The sequence below is a fragment of the Neltuma alba genome, unplaced genomic scaffold, assembly GCF_004799145.2.
Source record: "Neltuma alba isolate B1F8T4 unplaced genomic scaffold, ASM479914v2 tig00013636_pilon, whole genome shotgun sequence".
In the NCBI taxonomy this organism is placed as follows: domain Eukaryota; kingdom Viridiplantae; phylum Streptophyta; class Magnoliopsida; order Fabales; family Fabaceae; genus Neltuma; species Neltuma alba.
The window spans coordinates 66584-87919 of NW_021637820.1; the positions used below are offsets into that span (position 1 = coordinate 66584).

General features: G+C 34.8%; 2 protein-coding genes and 1 pseudogene across 2 annotated transcripts; 1 reads left to right on the top strand and 2 right to left on the bottom strand.

Annotated features, from left to right (window-relative positions):
- Nucleotides 1-1746: 1746 nt before the first annotated feature.
- On the bottom strand, nucleotides 1747-4310 carry LOC114738612 (50S ribosomal protein L18, chloroplastic-like). The gene is made up of 3 exons (XM_028926683.1): nucleotides 4026-4310; nucleotides 3325-3486; nucleotides 1747-2138 (listed from the first exon to the last, which is right to left on the bottom strand). Exons 1-3 carry the CDS (start codon nucleotides 4227-4229, stop codon nucleotides 1989-1991), a joined length of 516 nt encoding a protein of 171 aa, XP_028782516.1. The 5' UTR covers nucleotides 4230-4310; the 3' UTR covers nucleotides 1747-1988.
- Nucleotides 4311-5435: 1125 nt separating this feature from the next.
- LOC114738611 (rhomboid-like protein 14, mitochondrial) lies at nucleotides 5436-7895 on the bottom strand. Its single transcript, XM_028926682.1, has 2 exons — nucleotides 7487-7895; nucleotides 5436-6448 (listed from the first exon to the last, which is right to left on the bottom strand). The coding sequence occupies exons 1-2, from the start codon at nucleotides 7697-7699 to the stop codon at nucleotides 5657-5659; spliced, it is 1005 nt and encodes a 334-aa protein (XP_028782515.1). The 5' UTR covers nucleotides 7700-7895; the 3' UTR covers nucleotides 5436-5656.
- Nucleotides 7896-8138: 243 nt separating this feature from the next.
- On the top strand, nucleotides 8139-13095 carry LOC114738614 (protein NRT1/ PTR FAMILY 4.5-like; annotated as a pseudogene).
- Nucleotides 13096-21336: the final 8241 nt, after the last annotated feature.

Below are 21336 nucleotides of genomic sequence, written 5' to 3' on the forward strand. Positions count from 1 at the left end.
AAGTAAACTAACTAAAAGGAACCAACAAAAGTTGATCCAGTTGGTAAGGAATCGTCTCATAACCCACAAGGTCGTGAGTTCGAATCCCGCTGCCGATGTGAAAATCTTGTTGGTGGGCGATCTGTAGTACTTCTGTAAGCGCTCTTTGAGCCTGGAGGCATGCCCTGGCCTTGGTGAGCTCCCGGGACCCAACTCACCTAAACTTTTTGTAGCAAAAAAAAAAAAAGGAAAATTGCAAAAAAAAAGTACACACAAGGATCCGTTCATAAAAATTATTGTCAAAACCCATATTAATATTGTCATAGATCCTAATTTACAATTTTTCTATTTCGACAACTTTTTTTTGCCATTTTCCCTAAACTAAATATAATTTGCTCAAATTTCATTAGGATCTCTCTGACAAAAGAAACAAAATTAAAAGCCAAAAAAGCTGTAAATGAAGAAATAAATGACTGATAATCCTCAAATAAAAATTGTAATTTAAATAATCAGAGCTTATTGGGAATTGACATTATCCTGCTCGTGTTTCCTCGTATACGTCACCCTCATCGCGCAGATCATGTCTCTCAACTGCCCTCAAAAGTTGCTTAATTCGAAAACCTACCGTCCCTTCTGTTATCTCTGATCGCGACATTCCGATTAATATCTTTGTTGGTCGTCATTTCAGCTAATTCTTCTCAATTATCTTGATTAGCCAAACATTTATTTCTGATGCAAAGCATGGTAAACTAGCAATATATTTAGACACAAAAAGAGACCAATAAAAGAGAAAAACAAGCGAACCTATTACGTTTTGTTTTACCGTTTCTGCTACGCTGATAATTACGAGATGTTCTGTCGAACAAAAGTGTGCAAACCAACAAAATGGTGAGGTAGCAGAATATCCTTCGGAAACCACAACAATTTCATGTCATAGAAATCTCCATTTTAATGCCTCAATTTTATCATGACGGGCAATATCACAACCTTGTAAAACCTTCAAACAGAAAACTCTATAATCACATAGAATGGCGCAGCAACTGGGGATCAAGTAACAGCCTCTATCATCTTGTGAATTAACAGAGCAAAAACGGTGATCTAGATAGAAGCAGATATTATGGAAGGTTCAGAGAAGATTAGTCATCCGGCAATACTGATGATGATGATAATAAGCTTGTTCATACCAGTTACTGCAGGTAGTAAGCATGTACGCATCAAGAACAGCTTAGGATCTGGAAAGAACATGACCCTGCATTGCCAATCCAAAGATGATGATCTGGGTGTACATAACATAGAAGATGGAGATGAATTTGGCTGGGACTTCTCTGACAATGTGACTGGTACCACACTGTTTTTCTGTGATTTGGAGTGGGAAAATGTTCAGCAGTACCATTTTGATGCTTATAACTTTGGCAGACATTGTCAGGTGTCACACCGGATGTGCATGGCTTATATCAGCTGAAGGCATTTATGGTTTAAATGGACAAACGAGGTACTGGGAATTCATATACAGCTGGCCTACAAATTGATCTCAAGATTTTGTAGATTCAGTGTTTTGTATCAACCTTAATGATTACCTAACTACTTTAAGATCATTTAATGGCAGGATGCTTACAAGTCTCTTCCTGCTATTGCTTCACATCCTTCTCATAAATTTGTAATTTGCAATGTTTGCTTCCTCTGGAATGGCCCTGCAGACTGAAAAGGGAAAAAGAAAGGAACAAAAACGCTGCATATCACCCCTGTCCTTATTTTCCCTTCAGTGTATTTCTAAAGGACACAGTTCCTTTAATTGTCTTCAACTGTAGAGTTTGATATAACTTTAGCACGCATTCTCATGATACGCTACCAGTAAAGACAAATTCTTCAACTGATAAAGGTATTGACTAGATGAATAAAAGCAATGGAATCATTGAAGCTAGTACCAGAAAAGAGAGCATGAGTTACAAAAAAAATTGATGAACTCAGTTTACAAACTTAAACATGAAACAAGGTAGGGAGCTACTAATTTAGAACTCCAGGCCATGTTCCCGGGCTGCATCAGCAATTGCTTGGACACGGCCATGGTACGGGTAACCACCTCGGTCAAAAGCCACCTTTGTGATTCCCTTCTCCAGACAGGACTTTGCAATGAGTTCACCAACCCTCTTGGCTACTTCCTGAAACCATAAGCCTAAAAGATTCAGGACCAGCGTTTAGTGATTGAGAATAATAAGGAAAGAAAGCAGATACAGCGGGTAAGGAAGATTTCTTTTCTTTTCTTTTCTTTCTTTTGTTTTGTTTTTTCTTTTGGGAAGATTTCTTTTCTTTTCTTTTCTTTCTTTTGTTTTGTTTTTTCTTTTTGGGGGGGGGGGGGGGATCACAAGCCAAAAAACAAATAATTGTGGCATACAAAAATATGGAAGCTGCTCATTGAGAAGATTCTCAAGTAACAACAGAAAAGCCAGCTAATAATAGATATTATCAGGTGACTATTTACTTGTTATTTTCTAAGGTACATTGTGGAATATAAGGATTGAAGAGTTTGCTTCACCTTCTATATGAATTATCTTCTCTCCTGGTTGCTACTGAAACATTTACATGGAATTAAAGGGAAACGGAAAAACATGGAAACATGAAGATCAGTTGCAAACTTAATGCATATATATCTTCACATCAAATAGAGATGATCTTGAACAAATAATATTTCTTCCTTCTATACCAGAATAACTCTACTGAATTTTGTGTATTAAAATGAACAAACAAAAATTGTTAAAGTAATGACATTGAGAAAGGGCATCCACTTCATGCGTAGTGACTCCACATCACCTCACCTTGGATTGCCAAAAAAGTTAGTAAGTAATGGCGGAGAGCTTTGCTGTCAAACCTTGCCTTGAAGCACAAAAGAACTAGACTTACAATAGTTACAGAGAGAACGCACGAATATGCAGATTCTATAAGCCCAAGAAGTTTTTCCTTCTTCACAATTTTATTGTTAATGTGTAAGAATGTACAAAACATATCCAAGAAGAAGCTTTTGGCTTAGAGAGAAAGAGAGAGAGAATACAAATAAATGGGTGGAACAACAATTTGCAATAGTAATGCAGATTTGCTACATCACTTCCCCCCCGGGGGGGGTTTGTGAACAGAAGCTTTCTCCTGGTCATGCTGAAGACAGAGGATAATATAAAGCGGATATGGTTCCAACTTGATATCAAGAATCTGTGACTGATTCCTAAACTTCTGTCCCTCTATATGTGTTAACTTTATGTTAGCAAGACACTAGTTATTTGAATCAGCACCATACAAAACAATGGACAAAAATTAACAAGTACTCATAGCATATAAAAGCCTTCAAAAACTTACAATTGTGGGACCAGAGGTGTAATTAAACTCTTCAGAAACTGGCTTCTGCATCGTTGAAGCTGATGCAAGTGTGTGCATCTTAGTGTCATCAATCACCTGGACGTAGAGATGCTTGTTGGACCGGAAGACAGACAATCTTGGTCTTTCGGGTGTTCCTTCGACCTGAGAAGCATGAAAATGAATTCCATAATAGATACGCATTGCATTCTTAATGACAGCAACATTCATTTAATATAGCCTGATTTACTAGCACGGGAAAATGCCAGTTGCCAAGTTAGTCCCATATACCAAAAGCTAAAGAAATGACGATGACCAAAACAACAAAAAGGTTCAATGTAAACAAGAGTAACCTTCACAAGGGCTTCCAGAAGTTTTTTTAATACATAAATTATTTATTGCATTTTTGTTTAACTCTGCAGTATCAGTATTTCGTTAAACCAAATTCTGTAATTTACACCTTTTGTGACCCAAGAATTTGAAGGAGCCTGCACGATTGCTTGCTTTACAGTCTTTCTTTCCTCATCCTCATTCTTCCTGCCTTTTTTCTCAAGGAAATTATATATATATATGGATATATATATATATATATATGGGGAACGGCTGGATAGAAACTAGATGCTCATATTGCAAATCTGTTTGTGTAATTTATTAGCTTCTTTCAGAAATCCAAAGTAAAAAAGGGAAGAAAGCTTGAACATCACCTTCTTTCTGACTCGAATATGGCGGGCAGTCCTATCCTCTCCTCTGGTCCTGGTCTTGGCTTCCACCACAAGAGACGACGAAGAACAGGGGTTCGAGAATGGCCTCGAAATGGAAGCGGGAGATGCCATTAACTTGGGGCCCATCCATGATTGGTGGGAAGAAGCTAATGCACAATGAAGGAAGGAAAGTGAAGAAGTAGACATTGTCCGATTTCTGTGTTGAAAATTGAAATTCAACGACACAGAGAACCAGTGGCTTCACCTTATCCTCCTCCCCTTCCCCGTCCCGCTGCTTTATCACGTTGGGCCTCCTCTTTTCACAACCCATTTAATTTTTTTGGGTAAAAGATTATATTTTTCTTGAAAATTAACGGTCTTCATTATTAAACTGGACATGTTTTTTTACATTGCGTAAAATTTGAAAAATAAAGCAAAGTATGAAGGATGGAGCACACTTTTTTTTTATAATCTGTGAATAATGAAAGTCACTACAAATTTTATTATATATTGATTAATGATTAATGTTTTAGGGGAGGTAATCAACTGGAAAGTTAAGCATTGTCATATGCAAGGCATTGTGTTGTGTTATTACCCTTACAAAAACAAAGAATCCTTTGGTTATAGATTCTGAAAAATAAAAATACTCCATCCATCCCTTGTTATAAGCATCAACTATAATCTCCCTCTCGTTCTTAAATGTAAGCAAGATTTGAAAGTTGTTTAAAATTTTTGTAATGAATTCCCTATTTTGTCCTTATTAATTATTTATTTTAATACTCAATATATTTATTATCTCATTTTCTAAACCATAATCTCTTCATCACACGTTCTCTCTCTTTCATAATTCTTTTTATTATAATAATTTTCTTATTTTCTCTCTTATACTCTCTCCCCTCCCCATAAATAAAGACATTTTAGAAGAAGAACTTTTAATTTTTACACATATATTGTCTTTAACTAATTTTAACTAACATTTTGATCCACGGGATGGGTTTCAATGTTGCTTATAAAAAGAGATGGAGAAAGTAAAACTTATTCTGGAAAAACAAAATATATAATTTTAAAGTTAGTCGTATTTTCATCAATGATAATTACGTTAACAAAATAATTATTTTTTTACCCTATATTCACCTCAAATATATTTTTCAAAATAATAATTCAAATATATTTTGTAATTTTTTAATAAACTACTCTACCCAATTGATTCAGAAACATAAAAAATGGATAATACAACCAAACAAGACCTGACTTCTCTCTCTCTCTCTCTCTCTCTACAAAAAAGAGAGAACACTATTGCAAAAAGATTGCAGCCTCTCTCTCACATTATCAAGAAGAAACACCAGCTTGTTCTGTTACTGCTCTTAAAACCTTAATAGATAAATGAAAATGTAAATGATGAAACGAGGCATGTATATCTATGAAAATGAGGCGAATCTTGTTTGGATATCATGTCAATGTCATTTACATACAGACAATCTGGCGTCGCCGAAACACAATTCACGGTATAGCCTCTCAACTATTTATAGAATAGCTGAAATCCATGTTCTTATGCCAGATTGATCATCCACGTATATTATTCAAACAATTTCTATCCCATTGTGTCATTTGCTAGAGGTGGGAACTAAATTTCATTATCTCCTGCCAAATCTTTCAACCCTTAAACGACGCACTTCCTCTGCAGAAAGACCACGAGATTCACGGTGCCATACGTGAGGTGTAGAACTATTCTCACTTCGTCTGGCACCACACATCTCACATAAACTTAGCAAACCAGGATTATCATATGTGCATATCTGGCATCTCCATGCACCAGACTGAGCAGTTCTTCTTCTCTGATCCCTACCGACAGTTCCCCTGCCGGAGATCCTCCCCCGGCGAAACCGAAATAATTTTTTTAAAAACTTGAAAGGCCAGTTCAATACCCCGATAAGACCCCCGATGAGCGGAGTTAGGGGGTCTGAGCCTGAGTAGCCACCCCTTAACCGCAGATAAAGCAGACCAGCAAGTATGCCACCAAGATGACCAAGAAATGAGACACCAGGTACAAACATTTGAATAAGAAACAATTCGGCCCAGGCGGCATAACGGGATGGTACTATCACTCCATGTACGTAAGTATATTCATCATGTGCTTGGGAATTAAGCACAACTTTCATGGCAAACAGGACACCAGAGAACCCAACGGCATATTCATTGTAATAAGCTCTCTCATAGTCAAACAATAGGAGGAGTGATCTGGATAGCATTAGAGTGACGCCCTGGGATAAAGCAAGCAAGGCAGCCACCATGGAAGCAAATTCAGCACTCCCCATTGCAGTTTCTAACTGCATTCCCTTCCACAGAAGTGACAGCATGTTGTAGACCAGGTGAGGTTCACTGATATGATAGAATGCTGACAAGAAGAACCGTTTCAGGTCCTTGCGCTGCAAGAACAGAGAATAGGATTAACATCTGAGGATCTGACCAATTTCAAAACAGACTAAATATTCAGCATTAAACACATCATAACATGAAACTCAAAACTTTTGTTATGGATCAATGAATAGATTCAATAGAGTTTAAAACATGATTTCATAATAAAATCACTCCATCAATAATCAATAATTATTATAGAATGTGGATAAATAATGAAAAGGAGAAATGACATCTCAAACTTCTAAATTAACCATGTCCCTGATAACAAGACGCATTAAAATTAAAAACTGACTTTATTGATGGCAAGAAATTAACAGACTTAAATTATATAAATTGACACAAAAAGTGATCCGCATGGCATGTATTCCAATATCGCAGTAGCGAAATCTGATAAGCTGAATCAACAGATAACTACTAATTAGTGCCAGTACACAGCATCTACTTCCTTTAAATTAAAGGGAATAACTGGCCCTAGTACTATCAGGGTCTTTGAAAAACAAGTACACACGTTAAATCATCATTCATTGAATAACGCTGGAAGAAGAAAACCCCGTCATATCCGCTCCAAATATTTAAGTAATTGGTGCTCTCATTCCTGGGCTGATAGAAACCATGAACATTCTTGCACATTAGAGATAACCACTACAGTGTTATCCCATCCAGACTTCAGCCACTACAATGTTAACCTATGAAGGATATGCAATTCAGATTTCAGTTATTTCTATATCCCACAAGTGCCAAATTTTTGCACAGGACAACACGCCACGTTTCAAGAAGTATTGTACTCTTCAAATTTTGCAACAATCTCTCCATGCTTCAAAGAAGTAAACTCTTAAGAAGCGCACTACTGACTTCCCCGTACCCAATTGCACATGAGATAGTTCAATACATGGAATGATGGTTTGAAATTAAACAAACAAAGCATAGCCATAGAAAATTGTGATCACGTCCAAACAATCTAACGTGAGGGAAAATTATTCGTCTGCGGCAGGTAAATAAAAAAGGAATTGAGAAAGGAAGATAAAGAACCATCATTAAAGACCCACCTTGAGGATGAGGTAGGGATTGAACCAGACTTCATCTATAGAAGGAAGGATTGATTCCAAGAAGCTAGGTCTCAGATAAATGAGAGTATTTGCAGCAATAAGACCAGCAGTAATAGGAGGTTTCCTATCTGACCTATAATACTCGCTAAATGTATGAAGCGCCATCAGAGGCAGCATACCCCTCGATACCCGTCTTCCAATTCTCACTTCCATCCTTCGATTCAATCTCTCTATCTTCCTTCCAGTCAATTGCTGTATTAGCAGGAAGTAGAAATTGATTATTTCTTTTGGCCAGATAGTGGAAATTGGTCTAATCCCCAAGAGAAACGAACAACTCTAATTGACACACTCGATTTGCCTTTGCGACGAAGAAACGCACATGTACGTCGGAGAAAATTCGAGACGTTTCCCCGGCGTTTCTAACTAAAGGTGTGTTTGGCATCGCGTTTCGTACGTCTCTACCAGTAAAAGCTACTTTTGAGATTTTGAAGTTGTTTGGATTGACTTTTTTTTGTGATGGGCTTACAGGGTCTAATGAGTTATTGGGTAGAAGCTTTTTTTTTTTTTTGCTTTTGGAGTGAGGAGCAGTTCGGGGTGAGGAAATATTTTTTTAGTAAATACTGAACATAAATTATTGCAAAAGTAAATACTAACGTAAAATTGGAAGAAGAAAAAAGCACCATGCTATTTTTTCATTTATTTACTTAATGTTTATATTTTTTTAAAAAAAAGATATCTTTTTGTTTTTATTTTATTGCTTAGAACTTACTATTATAATATTACTTAATAAAATTTATATCATTTTCAGTTATTTTGTATCTAAACTTACTTTTTTATTATTTATCCAAACAAGTTTCAGTTTCTCAAACTGACTGTTCTGTAAAAGTTAATACAAACATAAATCACATCATCTATCTGACTTTTATTTAATTTGACTTATGCAAAAGTCAGATTAGAAAAAAGTAATTTCTTCCACCGCTTATCTAAATACACCCTAAAATTCTTTCCCAGTCGCGCTTCCGGGAGGCGGGCACCAACGAGAGTACGACATCGTTTGTTTCTGACAAAACGCATGTCGTACGAACACAAACAAATTAGGCTTAGACGACGTCTCGTTTAGGAACTTTTGCTGCTGCTTCTCGTCATGCATGTATTTTCATTTTTCATTAATAGACAACTATTGGCGGGTATAGATGGTAGAAGGAAGGGTTTTGTGAATATAGTTTATGATATTATAATTGACAACTATGGTCCAGTGTTGTATTTCTCCAATCTTGATGTAAAAACTATTTAATTTACATAAATTAAAAAAACTAAATAAATTACTTAATTCTAACAAATACTCCTCCGGTCCTTAATATAAGACCCATTTAACTAATTTGATTATATTAAGGAAGTTAGGTAAGTTAGTTAATTATAAGAAAAGTGACACATTTTTCCTAAAATACCATAATCATCTTTCTTAATACCCTCTCTCCCTCTTCTACTTGATTATGGTTGAGGGAGTATCCATAAGGGTAATTTAGAGAAAAATGATAAATATGAGAAATGGGTCTTATATTTAGGACCAAAACCAACTCAAGAATTGGATCCTATATTAAGGACCGGAGGAGTAATATAACATTATCTTTCTAAAATATCTTTATATAACGTTACATTATATATCCATTTATACGTTATAATATCCATTTCTCTAATACTAAGAAGCAAAAAGAAGACAAATCATGAAATTCAGCTCTAGAGACTTATGCCCCGTTTATCAAAGATATGTGTTCCTTTTTCAATAATCATGGCGTCTGGGATTTCTGCTTTAGCGCAGAGCCTATACTACTTTTGACGTGAGATCGAGTTCAGCTCTAGAGCAAGAGTCCCTTTGTATACCACATCATGACTTGATTAAATCACACCCAGAAGCAAAGCCGTTGCTGATCGATAAGTATAAGGACACGTTTGTCTGTGTGTGTACTTCTCTCAATTGTCTCCTTCGTAAAACTTGAATGAATTTTATTTGAGGAAATTCAGGTTTTTGAGGAGTGGGGGTAGGCAGATCGGAAGATGCGTTAAAATTAGAAATGATATCAAAACTGGAAATAACTGTGAAATGAACGAACTGAAGTGACCTGTGATTTTGACCTGCAGGCTAAAGAACCAAAAATGAAAAAACAAAACACATTGAAGTAGCTTTGGATTTTGGTCTGCATTTTTGGGAATCAACAATAGAGCTGCGCAAAGGATGGCGATAATCTCAACACAAAAACCTTAGTAATGAAGTTGAAACCACACTATGCCAAACTACGAAAAAATAATTGTCATTTATAATGTGAATATATAGTACAACTTATTAAACAAGAAAATTAAACAAGTAAGAAATCAGCGCAAAAAGCCTATTCAGTCATACTACTGTTCATAAGTTAACGATCATTAGTATAACTCATTTATTATTAAAAAAGCGAATTATATATTTCGTTCAGCAGTTTTGGCAATTGAAACTGATGAGAAGCAATGGATGATAGTATGTAATACATTGACGAGAATAAGATTCCTGCATAGTGATAAGTCAGTTTTGTCAAAACTGTAACTCGTGCAAGGCTGTGTCTTGGGAAGTCAGTGAACGCCGATCATTTGTCATCATTGGGAGCGCCTGGTTGCTATCCTCCTCGTCATTCACAATACTCTCTTGTCTTTCTCTCTATCTCCATCTGTTCCCTCACACACACACACACCATATATATATATATTATATAGACGAAACACAACGTGTGCATAGGTAATAATCTCTGATTCTCCTTATATACATATTCTCCTTCGTCTTTTCGTCTGATCAGTTCTCGTCAGGAGTTTCCTCTTCTGGGCTTGTCCGCCATGGTAATAGTTATTGTAATGTTTGGCATACCTTTGATGGCCACGAAAGGATTTTCCTGCATTTGATTTGATTCGTTGTTATGGTTCATGCATTATATATATGCATATCCATATATATGATAGGGATTGATGCAGTAACTTGCTTGTTTTTCGTCCTTTTTCAGTTGTTCAGACATCTTTTTAGGTGTAAAATTAAAGAAGAGAGCTTTGTTTATGACCCTCTTCCAAATAGTTTCTTGATGCATGAATCCACAGCGCAGATTTTTTTTCTCAGATGATGTGATTTATTGAAATAGGTGGAACTGGTGTTTATATATTCGATCCCTTTTTAGTCACTCAACTCTCCTGAAATCTTTACTGCTACAAACTATGTATCGTATTGCATTTTCCTTTTATATATATAAGCCTACACACGCACGCACGCACGCACGCACGCACGCACAGACACATTAATATCGTCATCGGCTTAATAACCTTAAAAAAAATTATAGGGTGTGGAAGAAGAGGTTGGAGATAAGATGAAGGATGTGGAGTATCATGCTATGAGGAACGTGAAGCAGGGAGGGTTTAGAGCTACGTACTTCTTGTTCGGTGAGTAAAATAGACAGCGTTTGATTATCTAGTTTGGTTCGGAGAAAAAGGAATAACAGAAGCGAGCAATAATTAATTAATGTACGAATGGCACTTGGATATGCAGCAATGATGTTCCTGGACAACATAGGATTCGTGGCAAACATGGCGAGCATGGTACTATATTTCATGATGGTAATGTTCTTTGACCTTGGCGGGGCGGCAACCACCACCACCAACTTCCTTGGCACCGCCTTCTTGCTCACCATCGCTGGCGGATTCATCTCCGACACTTACCTCACTCGCCTCAACACTTGCCTCCTCTTCGGTGTTATCCAGTTACTTGTCCGTAACATCAAAACTCTACACTTCTAACCCTGCCCTTCCCTTTGGTCTGAGATTAATTATTAATTAGATGAGAAATTTGAGTTGCAGGGATACATGTTGCTGGTGATTCAATCACATAACAAGGAGCTTCAACCTGCAGGCCCATGTGGCGAATCAACGTGCGTGCATCGGTCGAAGGCGGCGCTGTTCTACGCTTCCATATACTTGCTGGCTCTGGGAGGTGGTGGAATCAGAGGCTGCGTGCCGGCTCTCGGAGCCGACCAGTTCGACTATAAGAACCCAAAGGAGCGGAAGTTCATAGCCAGTTTCTTCAACTGGCTTCTCCTCAGTATCACTCTCGGCGCCTCCATTGGAGTCACCTTCGTCATCTATGTGAGCACTGTCAAAAAGGCTTGGGACAAAGGTTTCATCATCTCCATGTCCTGTGCTGCTGCTGGTCTCGTTTTCATTACCTTGGGCAAGCCTTTCTATCGTGTCCGTGAACCAGGGAATAGCCCTTTGCTCAGAGTCTTGGAGGTTAATATATATAGACACTCACTTATTGTTACCGATCTCCTATAAGTTCTATGAATTTCTGTAAGTCTTAATCGTATTAATTCATTGGCAGGTTTTGGTGGTGGCAGTCAAGAATCGGAAGGTGCAAGTACCTGAAAATGCCCACGAGTTATACCAAGTTAAAAATCGTCATGAAAAACCCATGCCTCACACTAAACAACTTAGGTGGCAACCCTCTATAGATCAGTCACAAAGTTTTTTGATGATATATGCTGGAATTAAAATTTGGTGATTGGGAACGCAGGTTACTGGACAAGGCGGCCGTTCTTCCAAAAGGAACCACAGAAGCGAAGAAATGGCAAGTGTGCACAGTAACACAGGTGGAAGAAGTGAAGATCTTAACCAGAATGATGCCCATTCTTCTGAGCACCATCATCATGAACACGTGCCTGGCACAACTTCAGACCGTGTCGGTCCAACAAGGCTCCATCATGAACACCCGAATCGGAAACTTCGAGGTCCCGGCTGCCTCCATCCCCATCATCCCCTTGCTCTTCATGTCCCTTCTCATCCCTGTCTACGAGTTCGCCTTCGTCCCCCTCCTCCGCCGCATCACCGGCCACCCCAACGGTATCACCCACCTCCAGCGAGTCGGGGTGGGTCTTGTCCTCTCAGCCATCTCCATGGCCGTCGCCGGCATCGTGGAAGTCAAGAGGAAGAACCAATTCAACCAGCACCAACATAAAATCAGCTTGTTCTGGCTTTCCTTTCACTACGCGATCTTCGGAATCGCTGACATGTTCACCCTCGTCGGCCTCATGGAGTTCTTCTACAAGGAAGCACCCGCAGGTATATGCACATATATACACTAAATGATTATTATATTGAATCGATCACTATATCATATTTAGAAACTGACATACGCATGCATTCGTGTAGGCATGCGATCTCTGTCGACTTCATTCTCGTGGCTTTCGCTAGCCATGGGATACTACTTGAGCTCAGCTTTCGTAGATATGATAAACTCGGTGACGAGGAAGCGAACGAGCAACAAGATGGGCTGGGTGGAAGGGCAGGATCTGAACCAGGTGCATGCGGAGCTATTCTATTGGTTCTTGGCGATGCTGAGTGTGATCAACTTCGCTAACTATCTGTACTGGGCAAACTGGTATAAGTACAAGGAAGATGTTCCAGGGGACGAGGAATTGCTGCTTAGACCCAATGATCCTAGTCATAATGTGGGTGACAGTACTGTGTCTGCAAGTTTCGTGTCTGGAAACCAACAAGCTTCCCTCACTCCAGCTCATCAACATGCACAAACCCAGGAGACTTGATTATCCCTAACAGCGATATGTCAAAATTAATCATTTAATTTAATTCAGTTGTTTTGTCGCATTGATTTCTCGTATGATCATAATACCAAACCATCCTGTGCGGTCGAAAGGACAAGACAAATTAATAATATCAGAGACTATAAACGTAACAAATGTATATCGATGCATGGAATGTTTCATCATCAAGTTATAAAGAGAAAAGCACATTTTGTTCCATCAGTATTTATTTATATAAATAGCAATCCACTAATTTAGAAAGATTAAAAAAGTTATTAAATTATTTTAAAGTACTTATATTTATCTTTTTTTTAAAATAATTTGTCTCAATTATAAATTGATATATAACCTAATAATATATATAAGTATTTTAGAGAAAACATATAATGTATTATGATTAAGTAATTTAATGATTTTTTTAATCTTTTAAAATTAGTCAAGACTTGGCTGGTGCCACGTGGCAATGAAATAAATATCAGTTCAATGCATGTGTGCGGCCTTGTCTCTAATTAGGAGTGGACTCCGAGTAGCTCTGTGAACACTGAACAAGATCCTTCCATCAATTGGAGCCGGGCCACGGCACCGACGTTATTTGCGGGGTGGGGGGAACGCAAGCCCAAAAGGTTTTTCGGGTCGGCCATGGAAACCGACTCAATCCAAGTAAGCCCCCTGCGGCTTGTGAATGTGATTAACAACAGAAAAGAATTGATCAAGTGATCGTATATAAAAGCCGAAAGTACTGTTTGGCTAATTGAAATCAGTCCCCGTGTGGGTGTATTATAAGCAGCATCGTCACAGATTTAAAATCAATTGCATGACAGGCATGAACCACTTCTTGTCACGTGGCTCTCATGCCAAAAAAAATTACTTCCTCCTATCATTAATATAAGAACTAGTTGACTAATTTGAGTAAATTAAAAAACCAGTTAAGTTAGGTATTTATAATAAATAGGTGTTGTTTTTTAAAATATTTTTGCCAATCAAATGTATTAACTTGAACTATCTTAAAAAAATAATTAAATATGAGAAACAAAATAGATGTGAGTCTTATATTTAGAAGAACCAAAATAAAAATCAAACGAACTCTTATACTACATTCGGTCCTAATTATAAGAGCCAGTTGACTAATCTGAGGAGATTAAGGAAGTAAGTTGAGTTAGTTGTTTGTCCTAAATAAGTGTTGTCTTTCCTAAAATATCATTGCTAATCAAATGCATTGACTAAAACTATCATTGTTAGAAGGGTTACTTTGGAAAAAAATTTATAAATATGAGAGACAAAATGGATTGGGGTCTTATATTTAGAATCAAAATAAAAGTTAAACAAGGTCTTATATTAAGGACTGGAGGTAGTATTAAGATTGGAGATAATATGATAAATAGTTGGATCAAGGACACATAAGTAAAAGATAGAGAGACGGTTATCTTAATTAGGCACACGGGGGTGTAATTAATTAATCAAATTAAGTACACTATTGGACGTAGGAAACAGAAAAACAAATGAAAGTCAATATTATATAAACAAGATATTGATATACAGATATATATATATATATATATATATATATGCATGGCTGGCAGTAAAACAAGTGTTGATTAAAAATGGAGAAAATGTCGGGAGCACTAATTATGGTGTCAAATAAGGCAGAGAAAGATGACTTTATCGGGTTTCATGAAAATGAAAAGGAGGAAACCAATTAGGCATGTAGCTAATTGTGGGGAACAGTATTGGATTGTATGATAAGTAGGGTTGGCTCTGAAGTGTAACACAAAGCTGAAACTATTGGGAGCTCACCCCACGAGGCCCCACCCCCCACACCTCATATGTCTCTCTCAATCCTTCATTTTGAAACAAAAGAGAACACATCAGATCTACGATCGACTACTACACATGTACATGTAAATATATATATATATATGTTTATATATATGCACAGAGAAACATACAGAGAAGGAGCTCATGATGCTTAAGCTGCACACAAAGTGCTATCTGACAAAAAAATGTGAGAGTAAGATAAATAATGGAAGGAAGCAGTAAAGAGAAAGGAGGTGAGATGAGATCCATGCTCAAGTAAAGCAACGTAGCCAGGGCGGATATGACCCAGTAACCTTTTTCTTTTGCCATTGCTTGCAAGCCGTGACAATCCAAATCTTCTTCCTCACTCTCTCCCGCCTTCCAGAAGCTTTACTTCTTTGCAACAAGATCAAATAAATTTAGGTTATGCAAATATGTGTGACTTTCTCATTGTCCAAGGCCCGGTTTGGATCTGCTTTTTGTAATTATTGCCTATAAATACTTTCCCCTAAGTTGAGACATAATTTTTCTCATATATTTATTTTATGTTATCATGATTTAAAAACTGTTTTTAAAAGTTCTTACCATTGCTATTACAAACAAACTCTAATTTAATTGTACTACATCATTAACCAAAATCTTCTAATTAATTGCCTTTATTTACAGTAATTTTGATATTTTAAGATGTCAATTAAGTTTTCTGGGTCAGATGTAAATTAGAATAATAAATAACTATTCTTTTCTTGATGACTTGGGAATTAATTAGGAGAATTGAGAAAGGAGTGATTAATTTGCTCCAGTTTTGCCCTCTCTTGCGGTCAAATTAATAAAGTTGTAATATTCAATCTAATTTCCCATTATGTATAGGAGGTGCAAATGCAATTATGTTGGTAAAAGTAGGAAACCATGGGAAACAAGTTCCTATAATAGAAATATATGACGGAAAACAACCAGAAAAAAGTTTGGCAATCATACAAACACACACAAAAAGAGTTCAGAATCAAATCGTAGAGGTTTATATCTCTCTCTCCACCAAAAAAAGACAGAAAAGAGAAAATAAATAATTAAAAGTTGGCATCCATCATAAGTACATTGAATTGTATCTATGAATATAGCCATGTAGCTAGGTTAAATTAATCTACATGTTCTCGACTGAGGCTATGTGTCAGGAAAAAAATTAAATTCTCATGCCAATTAGCTGCCACTTGCAATTCATATGGCAAATAAGGAAACAGTTAGATAGATAGGTTTAAGTATGTCTCAGCCGTAGGTCTGATAAATTTTCAAAGACTTCATATAGAAAAATAGGTAGGCACCAGTTGGCTTGGTTGAAAAAGTAGTTAGGCATATTGATATTTCATAAAGCAATCAATCAGACGTTAATTAATTTATTATAATGAATTGTTAATTCTTCGCACTCATAACAGGTCGAAAAATGAAGCCGTCTGATCTGCAAATATTTAAAATCTGCAAATATTCAAATTAATACATTATATATTACATGCATATATATATATAAGTTTGTGGCTGTGCATACCAAAGAAAAAAATAATGGGTGTGATTATATTGTTCGATAGTGGTGGAGAAAATGGGAGGCACGTGGGAGAGTTTCATATGAAGGAGTTGAAGGCATGTTTGGTAGTTAGAATGGGCATTAGAAAATGAGTAGAGGGAGAAAGACATATTGGATTCAGCTTCGAATCGATATAAATGGAGTCACTCAATGTATTTTTATACTAGCTCTGATCCTTAATGTAAAAAATTAAAAAATTAGTTAAGAAATGAATCTATTCATAAACATAACATATCAATCACTTATGTCTCTCAAATTGATATTTCATTTTTAAACTATCATTGCTAATTACAAATAATAAAAAGGTTCCATTTAAGAGTAGTTATGATTAAAAAATATATTTTAAAAAAATTAATTCATATTTTTTATAATTAATTAATTTTAACTAATTTTCTCAATCTATCAAAATTAGCTATTTATATTGAAAACGAAAGATAAAATGTGTGGTGAAATTTTTTTACGATGAGAAATATTTTGTGTTGTACCTACATTTTCTATAGCATATAAGTGATCCTAATCAGTGCTGGGAATATATCTCAACTACTTATATATGATATTTTGATTTGACTGAATAAGATACCCTTCTGGTACTAAATATAAGACATATTTTATAGTGTAATTTATACTTACACTACAAAATGGGTCTTATATTTAAAATCGGAGGAATATTTTGAATTTAGATGAGATGGATATTAGGATTAATTTTAGATAATAATATCACGTCCTGGGGTATTGAAAGAGGCATATGGCTCCATGATGAAATAAGAAAGAGGAGTGATGAATGGAAGGAGCTCCATTGTCTTACGAAAACTAGCCATAGTATTGCCAATGTGGACACAATTATATATCCGAGATCGGACCATTTCTACCTTGCAAGTTTCAAATCTCTTCTTTTTGTCCCTTGTTTGTCCCCTCCTCACTTTTATTTATGCCTTTCACGTTTCACATCCTTTTTTGAGGATTCCCTCCGCGTAATATAATACGATTATTTTCCCTTTTTGTTTTTTTTATCTTTTTAAAAAAATTTCATTGAACCAATGCCCACTACAAAAAAAAAAAAAAACTTTCATCTACTGTTCAAAAAGTCACCACTAAAACAAAAGGTCGCTGCTAAGTCATTAACGTAACAGCTATCACTAACACTTATCAGTAGCAATAAAACGAGTCACAGCTGAAAAGTTGCCGCTGAAGGTAGCATAAAAATAATATCATGTCACTGCCCCTTGCCACGTCACTCACCACTTCCCTCCCTCACCAATTCAATGTCCTGGCCCATTCATCTCACTCCAATCACATTGGATTAAACAAAGGTGAGGGTCTCATCTACTAGGAAGAAAATATGTGAATGTGAATAAATATGATTTGGTAATTCTATCTTTTTCGATCTTTAATATAAAATCTAATTTCTAATACTATTTTCGTTTTTGGTATAAGATATTGTTTGACTTTTATTTTGATTCTAAATATAAGACCGCAATCTGTCTCTCACATTTATGTATTTTTTTCAAGGTAATCATTCTAACAATAGTAGTTCTAACCAATATACTTGATTAGTAAAAATATTTTGAAAAAAACAACACATATTTATTACAAATAACTAACTTAATTTTTTTTTAATATTTTCAAATTAATGAACTAGCTGGTAGAATTAGTACAGGAGGAAATATAAATTAGGAGCGCAGCAGTACAACGCAGTAGTAAAAATAAAGGGAGGTCTGGGGGTAGAATTTGAGTTAAGACAGTGTTCCCTCTTTCTGGTGGCATCGTGACTGGTTGATACGCTTTTGGGTGTGAGTAATAATTGGATCACATTGAACTTCTCTCACTCACGCCCACACCTTATTTAATTCGTTTTCCTTTTCGTCACTCGTCTCGTCCCAGCCCTACTTCCTCCACGTACTATCACTATTTAATTTGTTCTAATTATTGGATTTTGTTTAATTTTAATAAAAGTTTAAAACTCTTGCAAATTGGATTCATGGATTGGCATATCCACCAAAATAGTACACAACGTCATAATAATTGCTTCCTGCGCGTTCCCTTCATTCCAATTGAATTATTAATAATTTAGTTATTGGACGCCATCACTTCACTTACGTGCAAAATATACATATATGATCATACTGCAGCCTCATTATTATCTTAAATTCTTTGTACTATCATAATGTTATATGGCCTCTCGAATGATTATACTAGTCACAGCCTGAGAATGCCACGTCGGCATGCTTGTCTCATAATTAAACTTAGCTTTTTCCTTGTAGTATAGATATAGCATTATTCTAGTTATATTTACGAGGTAATAAAGAGAGAATTTTTTTTTATCATATTTATAAGTAACACTATTAAATTTTTAATATGAGCATACTATTTCACCCTTCATTGATTATGCAGATTATTATCTTTTTAAAAAAATTATATATATTAAATAGGAGTAAAATTAAAAATTTGTTAAAATTTAAAGCAAAATTAATGATATTCAAGGTTTTTTTTTTAAATTTTAGTGAGACATATTGAAACTAACTTTTTTTTAATAAACAGAAGTATTTTTTTATGAAAGGGAACCATATTTGAGGTACTGTTAGGCATTAAACACGAGCACTTCTCCAAGTAAAAATACAAAACTTGATTCACCGTATTGTGGGGACTAACCTTTTTTGTTAGACATAATATTATTGTTAACTAGCTTATAAACAAAACTACAAAAGTGTGTGTGTGTGTACGTGCGCTATGAGAGCTTTGGCTTTTCTTAGACCATATTAATGGCAATAGTTGATGTATTATTTAGAATAACTCAATGCATACTCCCGATGGTCCGTATTATAAGAAGTCTTATGGAAAGAATTATTTGTAATCCATTATTTTATAAAATATTTTGATGCTTTCAATAAGTATTAAATATTTTTTCTCATCTACTTTCATATTTAATAAGGGCAGTAAAAGAGAGTGGAAATTTATTTGACGTTGAAATTTAGAGTATCTAATAAGAATATTAATATTGAAAATTGTTTAAATTTCATGATAAACTTAATATTTTTAAATGTATTAGTTAAAAGCGTGTTATATTTATATTTACGGATAGGAGGGAGCTGAGTAGGAGCTTGCACTGTTTTAGATTAAAAAAAATGTGGACTGTGTGTGAGTAATTAAAATGACTGCAGGGGTGTTTGAAGAATTAACAAACGTACTTTAAAAAAATATATTTACTTAAATTGAGATAATTTTTTTATCCTAAAATTACTACTTCAAACAGGTAGCAAGTAAGGGGAGGCTGTTGCATGCAAGAGAAGCAGTGAAGGATGGAAGAAAAGGTCATGGAAAAGAGAGAGAGAGAAATAAAAGAACATTGTGTGGTGTGCAAATTCCAAAGACCTTGCTGCTCCTTTGACATCATGTTTCTTTGTCGTCTATTCTTTTATTATTACTTCATTCACTTTCACTCCCTTTAATTCGTTTGTTGTGTCATTAATCCCATTTAATCCCTCACCACGCCCCCCTATACTCTCTCACATGCACCTATTGTCTCCTCAGCTTAAAAAATAAATAAATTTTTAAAAATTTACATTCATAAATTAATTTTTACATCTGTATAATTCAGACTGCATCATTTATAAAACAATTTGTAAAGTTTTTAATACTTTTGCCAACATTTTTTTTTATTTTTAATTTTTGTCTATAATGCCTATAGGCTATAAATAAGTTCCCCGCATAATTCATGTCACTTGAGATCACCCATCACTCCTAATTAATTTCAAAGGTCACATCGCTACCAATTGAATTCAATTACAAAACCTTTTAATTTTTGCCCCACGCTTGTACTCTTGAGTCAGTAGATGGATATGAGTATTGTTAAAGCCCTCTCCATTTATTTATTACCAGAGTCCATATCATTTGTAAAATTGTACGATTTTTATATAAAATTTTATTTAATTTTTATCTTGATCTTAAATATAAAACTTCAATTCATTTTGTCTCTTATATTTATATATTTTTTTAAGCTAGTCATTTTTATAATGATAGCTGTAGCCAATACACTTGATTGGCAAGGATATTTTAGAAAAGACAACACATATTTATTATAAATAACTAACTTAACTTATTTTCTTAACCTCTTCAAATGTTTAGAACTGGAGGTAGTATAATCATCATTAAATTAAAATGTTAACCTGCACTTAATTAATCAATGATCTATAAATCATCATAATCGTGATAAAATTATTATTCACTCACACATGGCTGCAGAGTGCAGAATGCAAAGTCGAACATATTGATTGTAACACCCTAATCTTTATAGACTCTCGTTTAATTTGATCCTATATATATATATATATATATATATATATAAATCATTCTTGTTAAATGATATGTGTGAGGAGATAATTAATATATAAGTCCTTATAGTTTCAACTGGTTTTTAATCAGGTCCCTATAATTTTTTTTCTTTTTATCAGGTCCTTATACTTTCATATATTTTTAATCAAGTCCTTATAATTTTTTTTCTTTTTATCAGGTCCTTATTGTTTTACTTTGTTTTTAATTAGGTCCTTGTAGTTTTTATTCTTTATTTTACAAATAATAACATTTTAAAAATAATAAATTATTGTAACAATCTTATGTTAATATTCTTTTAAATTTTTAGTTAAACAAATATATTATTTATTTTCAATTCAAATTTTTATAATTATAAAATTCAAATTATAATAATAAATTTTTCTAAAATTAAAATATGATTATAAATAATTTATACTTAAGTATAATTATTATTCTGATTATTAATTAATTACTAAATTATTATATTAATTAGTTTGTCCAATTATATAATTATTAATTTAAAATGAAATTAATTTTAAAGAATAAAGTTAATAAATAATTTTTCAAAA